This window comes from Anopheles merus, chromosome 3R (assembly GCF_017562075.2).
Source record: "Anopheles merus strain MAF chromosome 3R, AmerM5.1, whole genome shotgun sequence".
Lineage (NCBI taxonomy): Eukaryota > Metazoa > Arthropoda > Insecta > Diptera > Culicidae > Anopheles > Anopheles merus.
Window position 1 is genome coordinate 23,006,684 of NC_054084.1, and position 18,534 is coordinate 23,025,217.

General features: G+C 45.7%; 5 protein-coding genes across 5 annotated transcripts in view; 1 reads left to right on the top strand and 4 right to left on the bottom strand.

The window, feature by feature from the left end:
* The first annotated feature begins 1,717 nt into the window (after positions 1 to 1,717).
* The window catches only part of LOC121596386 (protein limb expression 1 homolog), a 66,887-nt gene continuing 50,070 nt past the window's right edge, over positions 1,718 to 18,534 (top strand). The window contains exon 1 of the mRNA XM_041921282.1: positions 1,718 to 2,091. The gene's annotated coding sequence lies outside the window, so the exon portion shown is untranslated. The remainder of the gene's footprint in view (positions 2,092 to 18,534) is intronic.
* LOC121596385 (ubiquitin-like modifier-activating enzyme 5) lies at positions 2,238 to 4,029 on the bottom strand. Its single transcript, XM_041921279.1, has 2 exons — positions 3,423 to 4,029; positions 2,238 to 3,349 (listed from the first exon to the last, which is right to left on the bottom strand). Exons 1-2 carry the CDS (start codon positions 3,583 to 3,585, stop codon positions 2,343 to 2,345), a joined length of 1,170 nt encoding a protein of 389 aa, XP_041777213.1. The 5' UTR covers positions 3,586 to 4,029; the 3' UTR covers positions 2,238 to 2,342.
* On the bottom strand, positions 4,845 to 6,217 carry LOC121596387 (methionine aminopeptidase 1D, mitochondrial). Its single transcript, XM_041921286.1, has 4 exons — positions 5,943 to 6,217; positions 5,658 to 5,880; positions 5,143 to 5,596; positions 4,845 to 5,085 (listed from the first exon to the last, which is right to left on the bottom strand). The coding sequence occupies exons 1-4, from the start codon at positions 6,026 to 6,028 to the stop codon at positions 4,889 to 4,891; spliced, it is 960 nt and encodes a 319-aa protein (XP_041777220.1). The 5' UTR covers positions 6,029 to 6,217; the 3' UTR covers positions 4,845 to 4,888.
* LOC121595567 lies at positions 10,224 to 11,892 on the bottom strand (the record flags this gene model as incomplete). The annotated part of the gene is made up of 8 exons (XM_041919628.1): positions 11,872 to 11,892; positions 11,707 to 11,801; positions 11,507 to 11,641; positions 11,012 to 11,441; positions 10,911 to 10,949; positions 10,675 to 10,845; positions 10,390 to 10,472; positions 10,224 to 10,293 (listed from the first exon to the last, which is right to left on the bottom strand). Coding segments are annotated over exons 1-8 (1,044 nt in total), but the record flags the coding sequence as incomplete, so codon positions are not given.
* LOC121595568 (ionotropic receptor 75a-like) lies at positions 13,122 to 15,618 on the bottom strand. The gene is made up of 8 exons (XM_041919629.1): positions 15,319 to 15,618; positions 14,901 to 15,236; positions 14,697 to 14,830; positions 14,459 to 14,629; positions 13,955 to 14,387; positions 13,624 to 13,830; positions 13,437 to 13,522; positions 13,122 to 13,332 (listed from the first exon to the last, which is right to left on the bottom strand). The coding sequence occupies exons 1-8, from the start codon at positions 15,616 to 15,618 to the stop codon at positions 13,122 to 13,124; spliced, it is 1,878 nt and encodes a 625-aa protein (XP_041775563.1).

Below are 18,534 nucleotides of genomic sequence, written 5' to 3' on the forward strand. Positions count from 1 at the left end.
TCCTTTACATTCTTTTATGTTTAAATATTTTTTATATTTTATTTCATTTTTGTTTGCACAATTGTAGAAAAACACAGATTTTTTAAAAGATTAAATGTATTTTATTTGTTTAAAAAATTATTTTTTTTTACTTTGTTTTTCAAGCATAAAACGGTTAAAATGTACTAAAAATATATGTATTTTTTATGATATATGACTGTTTATTTTGGCTTAATATTTTTTTTTGCTGAATATTTTTACCGTCTCACTCCAGTTTCCCTCGAGCAATGAAATCGAGCCCCCTTCGTCCCCCTGTTCCCGGTGCCGGTTCCCTTTGCTAATTCAGGTCAACCGACACACGCGTTGTCGAAATTCTCGTCAAATTATGCTAACGCACCGCAGAAACCAGATTTCGCGTAATCTTGCACACTCTCTCTCTCTTCTCCGCTCTCCTTACGTACGACACGCATACCTTACATACCGTACCATACGAATTGGCTACCCCATGTTTTATTTCCCGCGCTCCCAACTATGCTCCAAAACCTTAATCCAGCACCAAACTGATGCGAAACGGTTAATCGCTCACACCTGTAATGAACGGCAAAACGGGCGTGTGTGTGGGAAAAACGATGAACGAATCGAACGCGCGCACACACACGGACAGACAGTGGCCAGTAAGGGCCCATCGGATTGCCCTCCGCTAGAATACGCGCGTAATGTGGCGTACAAGAATTTGCGCACCGGTGCAGCAGACAGCGCATGGCTAAGCTGTGAAGATCAAGATCAATCGGCATTAATAATCCCAATTCCATGCCAAACGGATTTCCACCCACCGGCGTAATTGGGGGCGTTAATTTATGCTATTTTCCTCGCACCATCGGTTTTGCACCTTCCCCAAAAAAAAAACTGTTACTGCCACATGCCGGTGCGTCGGCCCTGGGGCCCTTTTTTCACCGCAGTGATACGCTCCAAATCGGACGAGGTTTTGGGATTATGTGTCTGTGTCGTTTATGGTTGGTACACGCTCGCAAATGGCTGCAGCTGAGTAGTAGTAGTAGCAAACCAATGAAACATGAAGCATGGGTACAACTGGAAGCAAACGCGATCGCACGGTGATTGGGCAAGCGTTTTGTTTCCGCGGTTTGCATAATTATTTAAATATTCGAATGAGACGTTACTGACAGCAATAAAATTATTAGCTTTTTGGTTCGGGTACAGTTTAGCAAGGAATGGTAGTCTCGTTCCTAAAGTGAATGATATCCTGCTTTCTTAAAACAATATATTGCCAGTAATTACATGTGTCCTAATTATTACCTTTCTTTTAACGAAAACTTAAACAAACGATCGAAAAAATGTTGTAAAATACACCTACAAGTATGAAAAAAAAGAAAAAAAAAACAAAATATTGACTTCGGTCTACACAATGTTTAAACGATAGCAAACATCACATACAATATTTACTTAATTTGAAGATACCTATATATAATCGCTGATGCCTTTTAATTAATGATGCTTTTCGTCAAAAAACGAAAATCCAATCGATACATAATAGATTTCGTCCTTCGGCTGCATGTTGCTTAACTAGCACGCACACGTTTAATTAGCCGTTACGTTGCACGAAACATGTTCAAAACATTCAAAAATGGAGCACGCTCGCAGAACGTTCCGCGCGAGCGTGCTCCAAAGCAAATGGAGAAAAACCGACCGAAAACAAACAGCCGCGTTCGGGAGAGGAAAATGTATGATTTTGGTCTAAGTAAGCGTATTTCTACTACCAATTATTACTTGGTGATTATTTAGGAGAGAATATAAAAGATGGCGGTCGATATTTGTGTGATATTGGAAAAATATAGTTACGGTTTTTACCAAGTGTTCTGTGCCGTGATAATCAAAACGGTGCTAAAACACGGAAGTGAAATCGAAGAGGATAGCATTTCTACAAACACTGTGAGTCAGTGGGTAGCTTCTAATCGCTCCTTAAAGCATGTTCTTGTGACTCGGAATACTGTTCAATTGATCTACTCGCGCTAAAGTATGTTGTATCGACACATTCGGATTGACAAATGAAGCGAAGTCCGGACCATGGATCACTTGAAGACTTGACTTCTCAAGGTAAGTATGCCACAGTCTGTCTGGTCTGGGGGCAGTATAATATTAGGTCAAGAATATTAGGGTAACGATCCATAATTAGCCCTTTATGTATTAAAAATTTTAAATGCTAATTGTAAAACTTATAACCATCATTTACGATTGCAAGGTTCAGCTTAAGCATTTAGCAAAGAAAAATCATAGAGTATATTTCATTTCGCGTCGCGTAAATATTTAATTCCCAATAATGCTGTCGTAACAATAAAAAAAACATTTTACTTCTGTTCGGAAGGTTTGCACATGCCAGACATCTGCGCCATCAGTTCATCCAGGCTAACGTCATTATCGACCGATACTTGACCAGTTTCGGCCTCAACCACCGGTGCATCGTACGCCAGCTTTAACCCTTCCGCAATGTTGCTGCCGTGCGTGGTGGCCGCCACTTGCTCATCACTTTTGCCCGCTGTGTCCGCATCATCCGCCACCAGCTCAATCCCGTACAGATTATCTTCGTGCAAAGGCCCTTCCGGTTCCTCTTCGGCAGCGACTTCCGTCTCACTGCGCGGTTTGGCCAGATAGTCCCGCTGCCGCTCGATGCAAAACCGATCATCACACGTCGGGTTCGGTTTGAGGCTCATGCGGGGAAAGAAATCGATCATCGCATTGTACCCGAGGTAGTCCGAGACGGTGCCGAAGTTAAGCAAATACTTGAGCGTATTTTGTACCAGCATGCCCGCCACAATGCCCATCGTCGTGGGCAGACTGGCCGCACAAACGCCTTCCCGCTTTAGCGTCTTCTCGTCGATGTTTTCCGCCACCACGAGCGGTGGAGCGCAGGCAAAGCAGGCCGTCTCGCCCGGCCGTATGAACTGTATGTGACCGGAGACGGCATTTTCCGACACGCCCGATTCGAACCAGTTTAGGCTGAGCTCGTTGCAAGCCGTGTTGATCGCCATGCGTGCCTCGAAGTTGTCCACACAGCTAAGCACTAAATCGACCGGCGTGCCCTGCTCGATGCCGCCCGTGCGAATAGCGCCGAGAAAGTGGTCAAAGTTGTCCACCGTCGTGATGTTGTAGTTGTGCGTGGTGATTGCCACGTCCGGGTTGATAAAGTTGAGCGTTTTCGCGGCAGCTTCCACCTTCGATAAGCCTGCCTGGTCCGGAGTAAAGAACAACCGATTCATATTGGCCAGCTCAACCTTGTCGTAGTCGAACAGCATCAGCTTGCCGATACCGCACCGGGTCAGCATGTCCGCCGTTACGCTACCGACACCTCCGACGCCTGTAAAAACAATTACGTTCGTTAAACTCAATCATTGTTGTTATCTGGATCAGGCCAGATGGGCGATACATACCGACAACGGCCACACTCTTTTGCCGGATCCGCTCGTACTCTTTCACAATTCCCATGCGCTGCAAAGCCATCAGGCGACTGTAGGGGTTAGAATCCACCACTTCTGCGGACATTTTTTCGATCCGTTCTCTTCCCATTTTAGCACCTTCGTTTGATTTCTCCATAATAATCACACGCAAATATGCTCAGCTTTCTGTTAACTGTAGCTTTATTCCTGTTCTTGTTTGAGGGAGTTGTTTATTTTCCTAGGTACGGTGTTTAGCTACCTTCGTCCTGTGATACTAGTATACAATTGGAGTACTCAACTTTTACAAATACACAAACTTTAACTGACTTAAAGCAACCAATTTTAAGCCATATGTAATTGATTGAGGATCGTTTTCTCAGACACACATCCGAGGTGAAAGTAACTACAACTTCTTAGCCACAGGTTTTGTTTGCCAGCTGTCGTGGCTATTGCAACTGACGTTTCTAGGGTACATGTAAACACGTACACGTCGCGAACTTGACAGTTCGTTTGGCATGCATACACGTAGCGCATTTTACAGTTTGCTTAGCTTAAATTTGAGGTTTGTGCTGTTTTGAATTTACATGTTTCGTTTTTATACGACCAATTGGTAAATTATTTACGATCCAAGCTATATTTCAGTTGCAGTTTTCCGATATTCTCCTTATTACTAAAATCTACATCGAAAGCTGTGTAAATACTGCATTATATAGCTTACACAAGTGCCACATATTAAGCTTAAACGACTGTAAAATCCAATATCTATCGAAAAAATGATGAAAGCTCCATAGCTTTCGCTCAATAGTTGGCGTTCTATAACTTATCATTGTATTGTAATCCTTTTCTAGCAATGTGTTTCTTCATTTATTTATAGCCTATGTATCCCTCTAATTTTCTAAGCAAAAATCTATTAGATTGCTCATTTGGTCAGATACGAGGGGATCAACAACGACCATTATTCCAATCTCACTTACTTCAGTTCAATTAGGTCACATTGGAGTTTATTATTTAAACAATAAACAAGCAATATCGCCGTTCCAGGTCTAGCGATGCATAACTTCAATGTGAAACCATACGACAGTACAGAAGGAAGGAGAAAGCACTCAAAGCGAGGAAAGCTCCACTCCCATCAACAGATCGCTTCACCAGTTTTTTTTCTTTTTTTTTTTGCTAGTTTTAGAATGCATCAGTCATTTGCCTTCTGTTAAACGAAGTATTTTTAGATTCCTATTAGGTTGAGAGCTTGAGCCGTTTAGAACCCGTTTAGTGGTCGTTTAGTGGGTTTGTGGCACGTGGGTAGTTGCATTGAAATAGTCTAGCAATTGTTCCAAAATTCTGCGATAAATTACTTGGGCGAACGATAATTTAGATGCCAAGCATACTTTAAGAACAATACATGATCTTATGCATCCTGTATTAATCATTTGCAACAACCTCACTTTTTATTTAGCTCTTTCTCATCAACTCGCTACCGTTAGCACTTCACAGCCTTCATTAGTTATGAGAACTGTGTGTTCAAACTGGGCACTGCGTGCATTATCGGTGGACACGGCGGTCCACGCGTCCTCCAGAATTTCAGCTTCGCACGTGCCCAGCGACAGCACAGGCTCAATGGTGAACGTCATGCCGGGAATCATTACGCCGGGAAAATCATTGTCTAAAAACAGAAAATGTTGTAATCGTTAAACTGAAAAACTTGTCAGGCATATCTTACCGAAATGTAGAATGTTGGGCGGCCCGTGGAAATAGCTACCGATGCCATGGCCGGCAAAAGCTGGCATTACCGACAACCTTTTGCGTTTAGCGTATTTGTCGATCGATTTGCCAATCACGCATATTGGTTGCCCAGGACCACAGCAAAGAATCGCTTCCGCTAAGCATTGTTCGGTGCATTCTACCAGATATTTTCCTCGCTCGTCTACATTGCCTACCAGCACCATTCGCGAACAGTCACCGTGGTAGCCGTTGAAAAACACCGTAATATCGATGTTGACGATGTCTCCATCAAGCAGCTTCCGATCGTCCGGAATGCCGTGGCAGGCCACATTGTTTACGGAGGTGCACACGGATTTGGGAAAGCCCAAGTACCGCAAGGGGGAAGGATATGCGTTCGCTTTGATCGTTTCTTCGTGCACAAAGCCGTCTATTTCGTCTGTAGTCACACCAGCCTACAAATGTAGAAATAGTTATTTGCTGTCTTAGAACACTTGTCCTACTACTGCTTAATACCTTAGCAAACGAGCAAGCACTGTTCAATATGGTTGCGGCCAATCTGCAGCTTTCTCGCATACCGGTGATCTGTTCGCGTGTCTTTATTTCTGGCTGCCCTTCGCCGGTGCTGGGTGAATTGCGCACATAATAGTAAGGCGGTTTGACGATGTGCTCTGGGACCGCTCTTTCCGGGGACACGTTTCCAACTTCTGTGATAATATTACACGTTCCAAGGTCGGGTCTGTAGCGATGAAACATATCGGTTTAGTTTATGCAATGCGCGCTAATCCATACCGTGTTTACGTTTTCCTTCTACCAAAAAACATTCGGCACCAGTTGGTTCTCCATGTTTGCAGTCCTTGTTTTAACAGCGTAGAGCTAAACAGCATTATGAATCTACTTCCGCTTAGCAATCCAATTTATGATACAACTTGACAACGATAACAACACCCAGCCGGTAATACAAAATGATAACAAACTCTAGCTTGGCTTTAGGCAGGGCTCATCTCCGCGTAGGTTGGAAAAATAACTTCTCTTTTGTAGACTTTACTGTCAAATTTAGCATTAACATTTCGTAGTGGTGTTGATAACACTTTTTAACTTTCTTTTACAGATTTCTGTATGATTGTAAGGTTTTACTAACATTTTTTCTGAAATTTTGAAAAATAAATCAAAGCAATATCAAACCAAGAGCCCTGTATTAGATCAGAAGTCTTCCCGCTGAACAGCTGATTTTCTTTGTGTTGATAGTGTGTGTGTGCGTTGTGGTTCGCCCGAAATGTCAAATCGTTTGCACTTCACTATGAGAAATGGACGGACAAGTAACAATGTGTTTTTTTAAATATTCAATGAAAAACTCAAAGTTTGTTTTCCTTCGGAAATAAGTTTGATCGTTCATGTTATTGTTATAACAAATGGAGCACTGAGTTGAATCTAGGACAAACAATCTAAATTGACTTGTGATAAGTTTGCGCAGACATCGCTATCTACGAATCAGCTTGGATAAAAAACTGCATCCTTTAGACAGTGTGAAAAATACATCATAGATTTTTCACAAAGAAACACCATAAAGCAATTCTTTAGTTTTGAGTTAGAATATGCTCTCTCTATTCTAGGTTTGTAAAGGCCAATCCATATATTGGGCTTTGTCCCCAAAATTTCTTTCGAGACTTGTTCATTACCACACAGCCGGATAGTCAGTTCTTGCTACGAGGTGACGGTCCATTGTAGACTTGAACCCACGACGGGCATGTCGTTAGCTCTTGTGAGATGATGATTGTTCCACCAATTATGCTTGAAATCTCGGCTAATAAATCATAACTACTGATTTTCGCTTGAAACCATTTGTTTAGAGACTCGGTCGTTCTTGGTCGCTGCAGTGCTCGGTAGTGATGGGTAAATACAATTTTTTTCCGGAGTCGGATTGATCCGACTCCGGCTTCTCTCGGAGTTGGACTCGGAGTTACTCCGGACTGTTTTTCCGGGGGGGGGGGGGGGGGGGAAACCCTCGGACTCATCGACTCCGAGTCCGGATTACTCCGCATTACTCCGGATTACTCCGGATTCGGAATGACTGTCCATTATCGTTTAGACAATTCTTGATGAGTTCATTGACTTTCAAGTCGTACATCGAATATGTACGAAAACTGATCCGGACTGATCCGGAGTGATCCGGAGTGATCCGGAGTGATCCGGAGTGATCCGGAGTGATCCGGAGTGATCCGGAGTGATCCGGAGTGATCCGGAGTGATCCGGAGTGATCCGGAGTGATCCGGAGTGATCCGGAGTAATCCGGAGTGATCCGGAGTGACCCGGAGTAATTCGGAGTGATCCGGAGTAATCCGGAGTGATCCGGACTGATCCGGAGTTGAATCAGGAGTTGAATCCGGTTGTGATCCGGAGTCGGAGTCATATTTTGCGCACCGGAGTCGGAGTTGATCCATGACTCCGCTCCGGATTACCCATCACTAGTGCTCGGTCGCTAGATCAATGCTAAACATACTACATTTATGTTCAATATCGTTTGATCTTTTAACATATTTTTTTATTCTGATTTATTTTGCCTTTTTTATGAGAATTAGTTTTGCAACATATCATGTTGATAACTAATATTAATTTACAGAAAAACGTCACTTCTTCCATAGAAGAATTAACAAGTATCGGCTAAAGATACCAAAGATGACCGTTTCACTATTGAATATGAATAATTAAAAAAGGTAAAAAAGGTTTTCTGATAAATACTTCTGAAACTATTTAGATGTGTTTTTCATTGCTGCTTTGTGTTACGGCAAGTACTATGACGTAATTTTTAGTAGTTTGTTGCATCAAAACGTCACGATGTATCCATTATAGAGTATTTCATAACGCTCCTTGACCATTGCTCCTAGCTTAGCATGTGCAATAGAAAATATCATAGTCCTTCCTGTTCATTGTATGGGGATTATCATAGGTTTTGAAATTCAAGAAATCGTTGCAAAATGCATCGCCAGTTCACAAAACGAGCAAAACGAAACCTTTTAATTAACGTTAGAAAACTGCACCCCCGACTGCACTACCCAAAACTGGTTTATCTCATCCCCCTTTTAACGGACCCTGGCGAGGGTGTAAATGAAATCGTCGAAAGCTGCACATCACAGTTCCCTTGGGCAGAGGCAGCGGCCGGACTCGGCAGAAAGCGCACGGTGAAAATTGAAGCCCACTCGCATGCGGTGCCGCGCCGATCTTAAACTCTTCGCTTTATTATTATGTTTTACTTACTTCGCTTCTTTTATTACGGTTGATTATTACAATTATATTATTACTGTCCTCCACACATTATAGGTTTTGATCGATAGCGGGTTGCACCGGGCCCGCACCATCACGCAGCCGCACCGCGCATCGTTTTGCGCAGGTTTAAGCTACAGTTTTACGAGCGATCAAGCTTGTGGGCCTGGCCACCACGCTTTGAGGAACATTGAAGATGGCACATATGGTGGCAGAAATGGGCTAAAAGCGGGGTGTTCTCCCCCCCCCCCCCCCCCCAACTGCAACGCGAGCCGGTCTCTGCGGCCGGTCACGACGATCACTTTAGGCTGTGATCGCAACGTGATATGGAGAGAAATAAGGGAGGCGGTCTGGGCCTAGCTTAACCTAGCTTCCACGGCATCCGGCTGCAGTGTCTTCCAGTGGACTAATTATAAGCCATGGTTGGTCAACATTTCTGCACTTTGCTCATCAACGCGTTATTGCATTTTTAATGAGCCAACACGCGCAGCACCGCTGCCCGTGTCGGTGGACGTGGGAGAACCTGCGTGAGGTGGCCGGGTGCGTGAGCATGGGGTGATCTTTTGCTTAGGGATCTGGAAACCCTGGGTCGCGACGAGCCCGGCCGGGCGGGGGAGGAAACACGCGGTTCAATTGTGGACGAAGCGCCCGCGCAAAATCCCCCTTGGCAAGGCCTCTCGCTCGGGGCTCGGGGAGTGTAGCGCGCAGGTCAACAAGACTATTATCATACCAGCTGGATGAGCTGGAAAGTGTTTTGATTGACCGGGCGGGGAAGGAGAGGAGGGGAGTTTGCAGCAGTTCGCCGCACGCTAACCAGTAGTCCCCTCCCGGCCTGTGCTCATTGCGCACATTTTATTGAACAGCGTTAGCAGTCAAATAATTTACTTAACATTTCTATTGCCCGAGCCTAGCAGGGCGTCCATTAACGTGCCGACGCGGGCCCAGAGAGTGGACGCAGCGCGTGTGAGCATTTAACATATCATCTTTAACATTTTAAGCATCGCTGCACCACATGCCAACGCTAGGACCGGTGCCAGTGCAGCCCTGCGTACTAAGGTTTCGGTGGACCCTGTCCGTACCAAAGGGGCTGACACCGAAACAATGAGTGCCAGACATAGATTCGCACGAGTATCGGGGTGGGAACCTTCCCGCCCGGCGCGAACCGTTAGCCGGTGCATTTTATTGTCCTCGGTGCGTCGAGTAAGAGCAGAAAAAATGGAGAATATTAGCCCCAGAACGGATGCCACCGTCGTTTGATGCATCGCAAGGGCCTCTCGGCACTGGCCCAGCGATGATGTGCATCTTGATGCACATGTACAAAGTGTACTGTGCCGCAATCCAAGTACAATCAGAACCGTTGGGAGGGACTGCAGTTTTACGATCCACGAGCTTTGAACTAGTTGTTGGCCCGGTAGAACCCACAGCAACTGGTTTCGGTTGCATTGCGCCTGAGTGGACCGAGTTGTAAGGGGATGTGCATCAAACTTCCGCGACCAAACTAGTCCAGGGCGTTGCTAGAATTAATGTTTCTATTTTGTGCATTTATTGTAGCAAGTTTCGTTACAAATCCTCACTAAACAGCACACAACCTTGTCTGCGATCTATGTTTAGAACGGTCTATGTTTATCGTTTTCATTGAGTATATGATCTTTTCAAGTAGAAATATAACAAAGGAGGATACAAATCCAGCTGCAAAAGAGTTTAAGCATATTATTTGGCGTCGTAAATGTACGCTGTTTGTGCACTATTACCGGCGAGGATTGTGAAAGGCGCTGTTACTCCAGCCAGGACAACGGGATGCACCAAAGGTCCGCCCTGGCAAGTTGGCTGATCACTGCTGTATGTTTTTAAAAGCCTTTTTATCAATCCTATCTCTGTAGCTCTAGTAAGACTACGTTGATTCAAGATAAATAGAAAGAAATTCTAAATTAAAAACTAAACTTCCTAGTCAACAAAACCATAATTATTGAATTTTGAATTATATTACGTGATTTTGAACTGCTCAGCGTACATGCTTCTCTGCGGAACCACAAAGCTCATCAATGGCAGCTCAGTGTACAAGCCTTTCATCTGCATACATCCGGCATACAGGTATCGTCAAGGAGAGTTTAATAAAACATATGATAAATAAAAAATAAGCGACAAATTGCATTGCGACCACCTTGCGACGCCAGACAGGAAGTGTCTGACGTCCGGGAACAGTGAAAGTAACCCAGACAATCGATCCTAGGTAATATGAGACGCTAAAGGCTGCGTCAAACCTCTTGCTTACCGTACGCAGTTCGCATATTTCGTGCGCATCAAAGTGGCTGGCTATCGCTCGGAAGGCTTCGGTCAGTTCGCAGTGAAATGCGTAACCACCCAGCTTCAGCAGCTGAACGGCTGCGCGGACATCTGCGTAGATATGATCGGAAGTCATCGCATCCGTTACCCTGGCGTGCTGCTGCTCGTAAAGGATGTAAATGTATAAGTGGATGTAATTTGGCAATTAATTCCAATATAAGATACCCGCAAAAACTGTTGCATTAAACCGCCAATGCCATTATCCTGCAATGGAGAGTTGTAGTTAATTTGTGGCTATTAATCGAACTGATAGCGTTTGCCCGTACCACCGCAAGTGCCCGATTGTACGAATCGTTGGCGAACATCACGGCGAGTGGCGCATTGAGCAGCTGATCGATCGTTCCTGGGCCCTGGTTGGAGCTGCTAAGCAATTCCCCGACGATCGATGCGGTGTAATAGTTGTACAGTAGGAAAGCCATAATCAGCACCGCGTACAGCACGATTCGCAGCGAGATGTATGCCGAACTCTGCGCGGTACCTTGCTGAGCAATCAAACCGATCGTGTCAATTAGGTAGTGATTGCGAGCGAGGGACGATAGCTCAGCATGAAATATTGCTATGCATTGCAAAACGCCCAGAACGAGGGCCACTACTGAGGCGACGGAGTACCACGTAGTGTCGGTAAATGGTGATAAGTAGCTCGTTTCTCTCGTTGCACCGTTCAGCTCTGGCGTGAGACGAAATATGAAGCCCAACCTATTGCGGGGATGGGAAGCAACATTTTAAGATGAATGATAACTAAAGTGGCTCTGTAGAATTACCTGTAAGTCCAAGATTGTAGTAATATTCGAGCGTTTAAAGGTTTGTCTTGCATGCTCTGAAAAACTCCGGATGCTACAACGTCGTAGGATGGAATAACTTCAGAACGTTCCAGGCTCGAGTATTGATATTCTACCCTAAAAAGAGACAAAACGCCTAACAAGAAAGAAGTTCCAAACATATTTGTTTGTAAAATGCTTACGAAAAGTTATGCTCTTCTTGTAGAAAGTTCAACAAAGCATTGTGGAATAGTTCATGTCCGAGAGCTTCACTCGAATCGATATCCGGTGTCGAGTGCTACAATAAAATCCAAAATATTCTAAATATGGCCTGTCTAGATTATGTCACAATCAAAAAAATACCATACCATAAGCAAACCACGCAACATCGTTTGATGTAAATTCTTTTTTAATTTCACTTTGTTGAATCCATCAATAATATGAAGTCCTGACGTTTGCCTCCAATGTCCGGCCTGAGTCATTCGAAACGTTTCGCAACGCTTATCGCTTAATGCGAAAAGATCTATAAGATGGTAGAAGCAACTGTTTGCCGCTTTCTGTATCCACAGCACATCTGAATCTAGACGCAAACAGAACGGTTTCTTCTGTTCCAGCACAAGATCTTGAAGTTTGTATTCGTTTGCGATGAACAACCAAGCGTATGATCCGTTGAACTTGTCCTGAAACTCAACCTATTTTAATGTTAGTATTAAAATAGTGTTTCATAGTGTAGAAACGGTTACGCTAGTGTGATCTGATTACCGTTTGAATGTTCTTCCGTACGGTAGAGCAATCAATATCCGCAATAATTGTATACGAATTAGGCGAACATGGTGCAGAGGATGGTGTCTTCGAAAATGTATCGTTAGAAGTGTAATGCATTGATTGTACGAACACACCAGTAAGCATTAGATCCTTAGCAAGCGGCACAAACTCTAGAAAGAGCATTTAATCACTGAATTTTTTAGACATATTAAAGGACACTTCACGAAACTTACCATCGTTACAGCCCATAATTATAACACGTTGCGAGTTTTTGTATGCTAAAATGTCCTTAATCATTTGTCCGTCAAAACTTAAGGCCCAAGCGAGATCTACACATGCAAATACTAACAGCGTGAATGCAAACATAATGTTGTGAATAGCAATTCTTTGCAAGTTGGTCAAACAACACCATCGAAATGAGTTTACAGTCTAAAACATCCGCTTATAAGTGCAATCAGAGTGTAGTCGTATCAATCATAATTGCGCAATTATATCATTCATCATCAAGTTTGATCTATGATTGACGTGAAATTACCATTGTGAGCTATTTGTTAAATATGTATCAAGCGGTCTCTTTTTTTTACTGCACTATTTGCTCAATAAAAAAATGCCAACATCCTCTACGTCTCATCCGAACCCTTGCAGAAGCAAATACACACACAAAGCAACAATGATACGGCGGGATACATTTCTACTGTAACGGGTCCCCCGGTCGGATTGTACGGCGCCGCGGTACGCTTTCCCGTTTTTCCACCAGATAAATTAACCCCGATAGTGCGATGCCGACTGCAAAAAAAAAATGGAAAGAAACATAGAAATAAAACAGGTCACAAATCCCAACGCAGCATTAGCATTAGCGAGCCGGCATGATGCGAGCGACCACGGCCTGCACCAGCCACCGCGTCTTTTGGCGTCTTTTACAACCTCCCAATATAATAAACGCTAGCGAAACCTCCGTCAGCTCCACCGAGTAGACCGTTGCACTTCCTTGGCAGATTGGTTTCGCTATTTTGTGGATCCTATAAATCCGCTTTACGATCCCCGTTTCCTGTGCCCGCATCAAGCTTTCGGGTAGGAGAAGAGGTGGGCAGTGGGTGTAAGATGCAAACCGAAAGATGAAAACAAACAAACAAAAAACAGGGGAAGTGGATAACTCCATCAAACTTACGTGATCTTGAAGAGCTCGCTGTACATGCTGTGTTTCGGCAGCACGAACGCCATCACTCGTATGTCGTACCGGTACAATCCTTCAACCTGGTTCAACAATCAAAACGTCCGGAAGATTTTGATACAGATTTATCAACAACTATCAGACGGGGTTCGTCGCTTGCTGCTACCGAAAGCGGGACCGTTACCGTTCGCAGCTCGCATATCTCGTTGGCGGTGAACTGATTGGCGATCGCGGGATAAACCTCCGTCAGCTCGCAGTGCAGCACGTGTCCGCCGCGTCTCAGATACGGTACCGCATGCTCGACGTCCGTAAACAGGGGCAGATCGTTGGGTGACCGTGGCGGCAACGCTTTGCGCTCGTGCATCCGTGTGCTGTACGGTAGCGTTTGTTCCTGTTGCAGTGTGAACAAAAATGAACTCGTTAGCCGCAAGTCACCAAACGACCAAACGACTCGCCGACGACCAGCGTAACGATCTCTAGCGATAGCGCAAAATGGCGATAGCTGTGAGGCTCACCCGCAACAGTATCCGATGATAGCCCGTGTCGGTCAGGGACAGTTGCAGCGGGCTGTCGATCACCTGCGCGATCGTTTCCGGGCCAATCATCTGCGAGCTGAGCAGCCCGCTGACCACCGTGGAGGTGTAGTAGTTGTACAGCACCAAATTAGCGACGAGCAGCACGATCACGGCGACGCGCGCCGGTACCAGGCGCGAAACGTTCGGCACACCTTGCTGGGCGACGCACGCCATCACGTCCAGCACGTACGCCATCGTAGCGCGCGTGTTTCGCTCGGCCGCGGACAGCCGGGCAAGATACTGCAGCACCAGCACCGACAGGGCGAGCGTTAGGAGCAGCGCCACCCAGACCGGGAGCGAAAATGGAGCAACGAAACCGTTTCCTTCCGATTTGCTCCCAATGTCCGGTGTGATTTTGTAGATGAAACCAGTTCTGCAACGAAACAGTGGGTTAACGATTTTGTGTCGCTGGACCCTTTGCAGGTTTTTGCACCCTCCCCCTACTCGAAGGCCCAGCTGTAGTGGATCGAGTCCAGTTCCGGCTGGCGGCTCAGCCGCATGATGATACCGGTCGCGGCGACATCCGTTTCGTGGCGCTGCACCACACCGAGCAGCCCCAGCCGATAGCCGGAGCGTAAGCGGCCGGCCCAGCCGCGCGTTGGACGAAATTTGATGCTTGGAGTAGGAGTTTGAACACGAGATTAAAGAATAAGCGCTGGAGAAAGATGCTCGAACGACTTACGTGAAGTTGTGAAAATCTCGCAACACGACCAGCAGCGCGTAATGATACTTAACGAACGCGACGATGCCCTTGGTCAGTCCCGGTTCACCTAACAGCTGATCGACCTTGTCCGATGTTACATTTTCTCGATCGATCTAACAAAGAGCAATGCACCAATGACCTAAATTGCATCAAAATGCCTCTCTCTCTCTACCAAGAACTAACCACGGTAACTCCCCGGAGCTGCAGGAAGTTAAAGTTTTGCCGAATCTTGTACGGGCTGTAGTTGGGCGTCAGGCGGAAGCCACCGTCAGCGCTCCACGTTCCCAGCAGCGTTTGGAAGATATCTTTACAAAGATGGCGACCCTTGGAGTAGATATCGAACAGATTAAACACCCCTCGATGGTCGGTAGTTTCAATGGCCGTAACAAGATCCGAGTTAATCTGAATGCCGGCCGTGTTCCAGAGCACTCTCGGCAGCAGCTCGCCACGGTCGGCTGCTGTGTTGCGAGATAGTAGCAGCCAGCTGACGGTGTTGTTCATGTAGCGATGTTTGGAGACCTACAAAGATAAAGCAAAAAACAGCAAACAACAAATCGAGTGGCAAAACAGATTTGCCCAGCCAGCGCTCCCTGGGGCTTACTTCCTCCAGAAGTTGCGGCGCTCCCGGGCAGGCAAAGTCGAGCACGGCGCACAGTTTGGCGTGCTGGCGAGGTGTGAACAAGGCTCGGACTACGTTCGATGGCGTGCTGTTTGCGGCTATGTCGACAAAGCGAACGAGCGTGCTGCTATTGTGGGAAACTTTTAGCACTTGGGCACGATCGAACGCAGAGGAGTGGCAATCGAAAATGATGGCATGGTGGCAGCGTTTGAGTGTAACAAAATCCACCAACAAACGGTCAGTAGTGCGGTGATGCACTCCTACTGTAAGCCTAGTCAACATAGCTGCAAATAGTACTACGCTGGGACGCATGATTCACTGTACTAGGTTTGTAATAGCACTGTCGTTTAATTTTGAACTGATTGTCATACTTTTGTATGTCCGGGTATTCATGATACGATGTTGATTGACAGCATAAACCAACATACTAACTTATTCAAACGTAAATTGCTTGATTGCATAACTGCGCTCTCTCTCTGCGGTTCCATGGAGAAAGAAACTTTCTTTTAGTACAATGTTTTGAATCCGTTAACTTTAACGACTGCTGAGACACTTGCTGCGTCTAGTTGCAGTCCCACCGTTCGTCCAGATTATTGCAGCTGTTGATGGGATAATAATGGTATGCGCGACTGGGATAATAGCTGCACTCGGGCCATTTGCCAATGACATACGGCAAGGTGAAAGAACACGGTCTGCACGTGACCTTCCGTAGTTAATGTAGATAACACTGGGAGCAAAACAAAAAGGCACAACTACACTTGAGTACTTCAACCCTCACCATCGTCGCCTTAAAGATTCGTTTCGTGCCTTGTTTTCCTCCTCCTCTCGCTCTCTGGTTTAAGTCGTTCAGACCTAGAACGCTTTGCACAAGCTCTCACGCGCGCGCGCGACATATGTCGTTCAAATTCTGCCACCCTTGCCAACCTTGACCAGCTCCATCATCCCATCTGGCCGCACCAAACCGCAAACCAACGAATGGGCCAGTGGCCAGTTGTGCAGCGCTTGCAGCACACGCTAGCGGATGCAACTTGCGGTGAATATAATAAAATTATAATTTTTATTACACATCCTTTGTTTTGTCATCCATAAGCCTAGCTCGGGTCGGTGTCATTGACGCCGGCTTTGGCCGGCCGGGTGCGTTCGGGATCGGGTCGAAAACGTTCGATCACTTTTACACCCCGCGCCAGAGTCACCTTGAGCCAGCACCAGAACCGGACGTGTATGGAAACGCACCACCCGACCGCTGCGACTGCCACTGGGCAGTGGCTGGCTGTTCCTTCGTTCCGCTTTTTACCGCTTCCCCCGAGCCCGTTTTCAGACGGCCTGTTGGTTTTTTTTTCTTCTCCTCTCCATGTGACATTATACATAATTATATGCAAAAGATTGACATGGTCGAAATAGACCCGGGCGAGCAACCTGCAACCGCAACACGGTCAAGCGACAAGCGTAGTCGTGCGAAAGAAAAGACATCCTTTGCCAAGGGTGAACGGGTGCAGATGTGTGGATCAGCACTATTAAAAATGCAAATGTAATGTGATGTAAGAACTAGGTACGAACATTTATAAGGCAAAATTTGCATCCACTCCGAACGGCAAAGGTACTCGTTTATAATTGGTGACTTATTTTATAAAACCAAACACCGCCCGGGAACGATCGCTTTCCGTGATTGTTGTGGTAGCTCGTTTAGTGTGTGTTTAAAGGCGCTTCCGAGCTTTGGCTTTATGGGTGTGCAACTGTATACGTATGGCCGCAAAAATGGAGAAGTTGTTATAAACAAAAAGCTTCTAATGTTATATTGCACACCCGCGCGTTCTGCCGTACAATCACATTTGGCGGAGTAACAATATTTCTGTCTGCGGTCACCGTGCACACCAGACACAACGATTGACCGCAGCGATGTAACGATGAGGCAAACGATTGTAGGCCAGCCCAGACGGTTTCAGTGAGCAAATGAGAAGCCGGCGCGCATTCCCAGCGCAGTTATGGGAGAGTGATTTTCCCGCTTCACACGGCGCGTACTCGGGCGAGGAAAATAACTGGCAATTGTGTCTGGGAAAGAGGCATCGTTGCGGAAAGCGGAAGGTTCTACCCGTTCCGAGGTAAAACTGAAGGAAACACTGAGTGAAAAAGGGGTTTTTTGTGTAGCAGGCGGTAGCAAACATTGCTAAACAACGCACGCCGGGATCATGGGTGGCATCAAAACGTTTTCCCCGGGCTGCATTCCGTTTTGGCGACGATTCCCTGTTCCATTTGCGCTCCAAGTATTTGTGTCAGTAAGTGAGCGGCCCGAGCGTGGAATGACAGTTGCTCGATGGAGAATGCGTATCAATTCCAGTCCACACGTGCCGTCACGCAGTGATTACCTGGATTAAGGCGCTGGAGGAAGGCGACAGGCTTGAATGTCCATCTATTGGAAGTGGAATTCAGGATATTGCTCTGAACGTTTGCTAAATGCTGCTAGATTAATTCTGCTTAAAAGTAGCACAACCTGCACTATTTCTAAAGAAGGTAGATCAGAGATGTCCCACTGTTGGCCTACGAAGTCTTTCTGAGTGGTCCGCGACCGATTGAATCAATTTTTTCATTCCTGCTTGAAGTTTCAAAATATTTTCCACTTCGCTTCGATGTCTTTGTAAAAAAAAAGCGTTTCTTAAAAGAAACAACTGACTTCTTTAGCTTCAAAAAGATAAACAGATCATAAATGTCCGGAATTAACTAGCACATGCTGTGTGGGGTTTCGGAACATTACTTTTAATTAAAATTCTAAGCAAACAATCAGGGTTCTTGGTGACCAAACGAGCATTTTTTATACATTATTTAGCATTTAAAAGAGCATTATTTTTTATATTAAGACTTTGGGCCTGTCCTTGCGGACGGCCAAAAAAGACTTTACGGGCTGGGTCGTCCGTTTCCATGCGTACAACATGGCCAGCCCACCGGAGCCTGGCGAGCTTGCTACGCTGCACGACAGTGGGGTCGCCGTATATCTCGTATAGCTCGTCGTTATAGCGGCTCCTCCATTGTCCTTTCACACATACGGGAACAAGTATCCTTCAGAGCATCATATTCTCGAACGCGGCTAAGAGGGTTTACGACAGATTTGGACAGTGTCCATGTCTCAGATGCGTATGTGAGTACCGGTACTATATAGGTACTATATAGTCCCAGCTTCGTCCGTCGCGACAGGTTCTTGGAGGT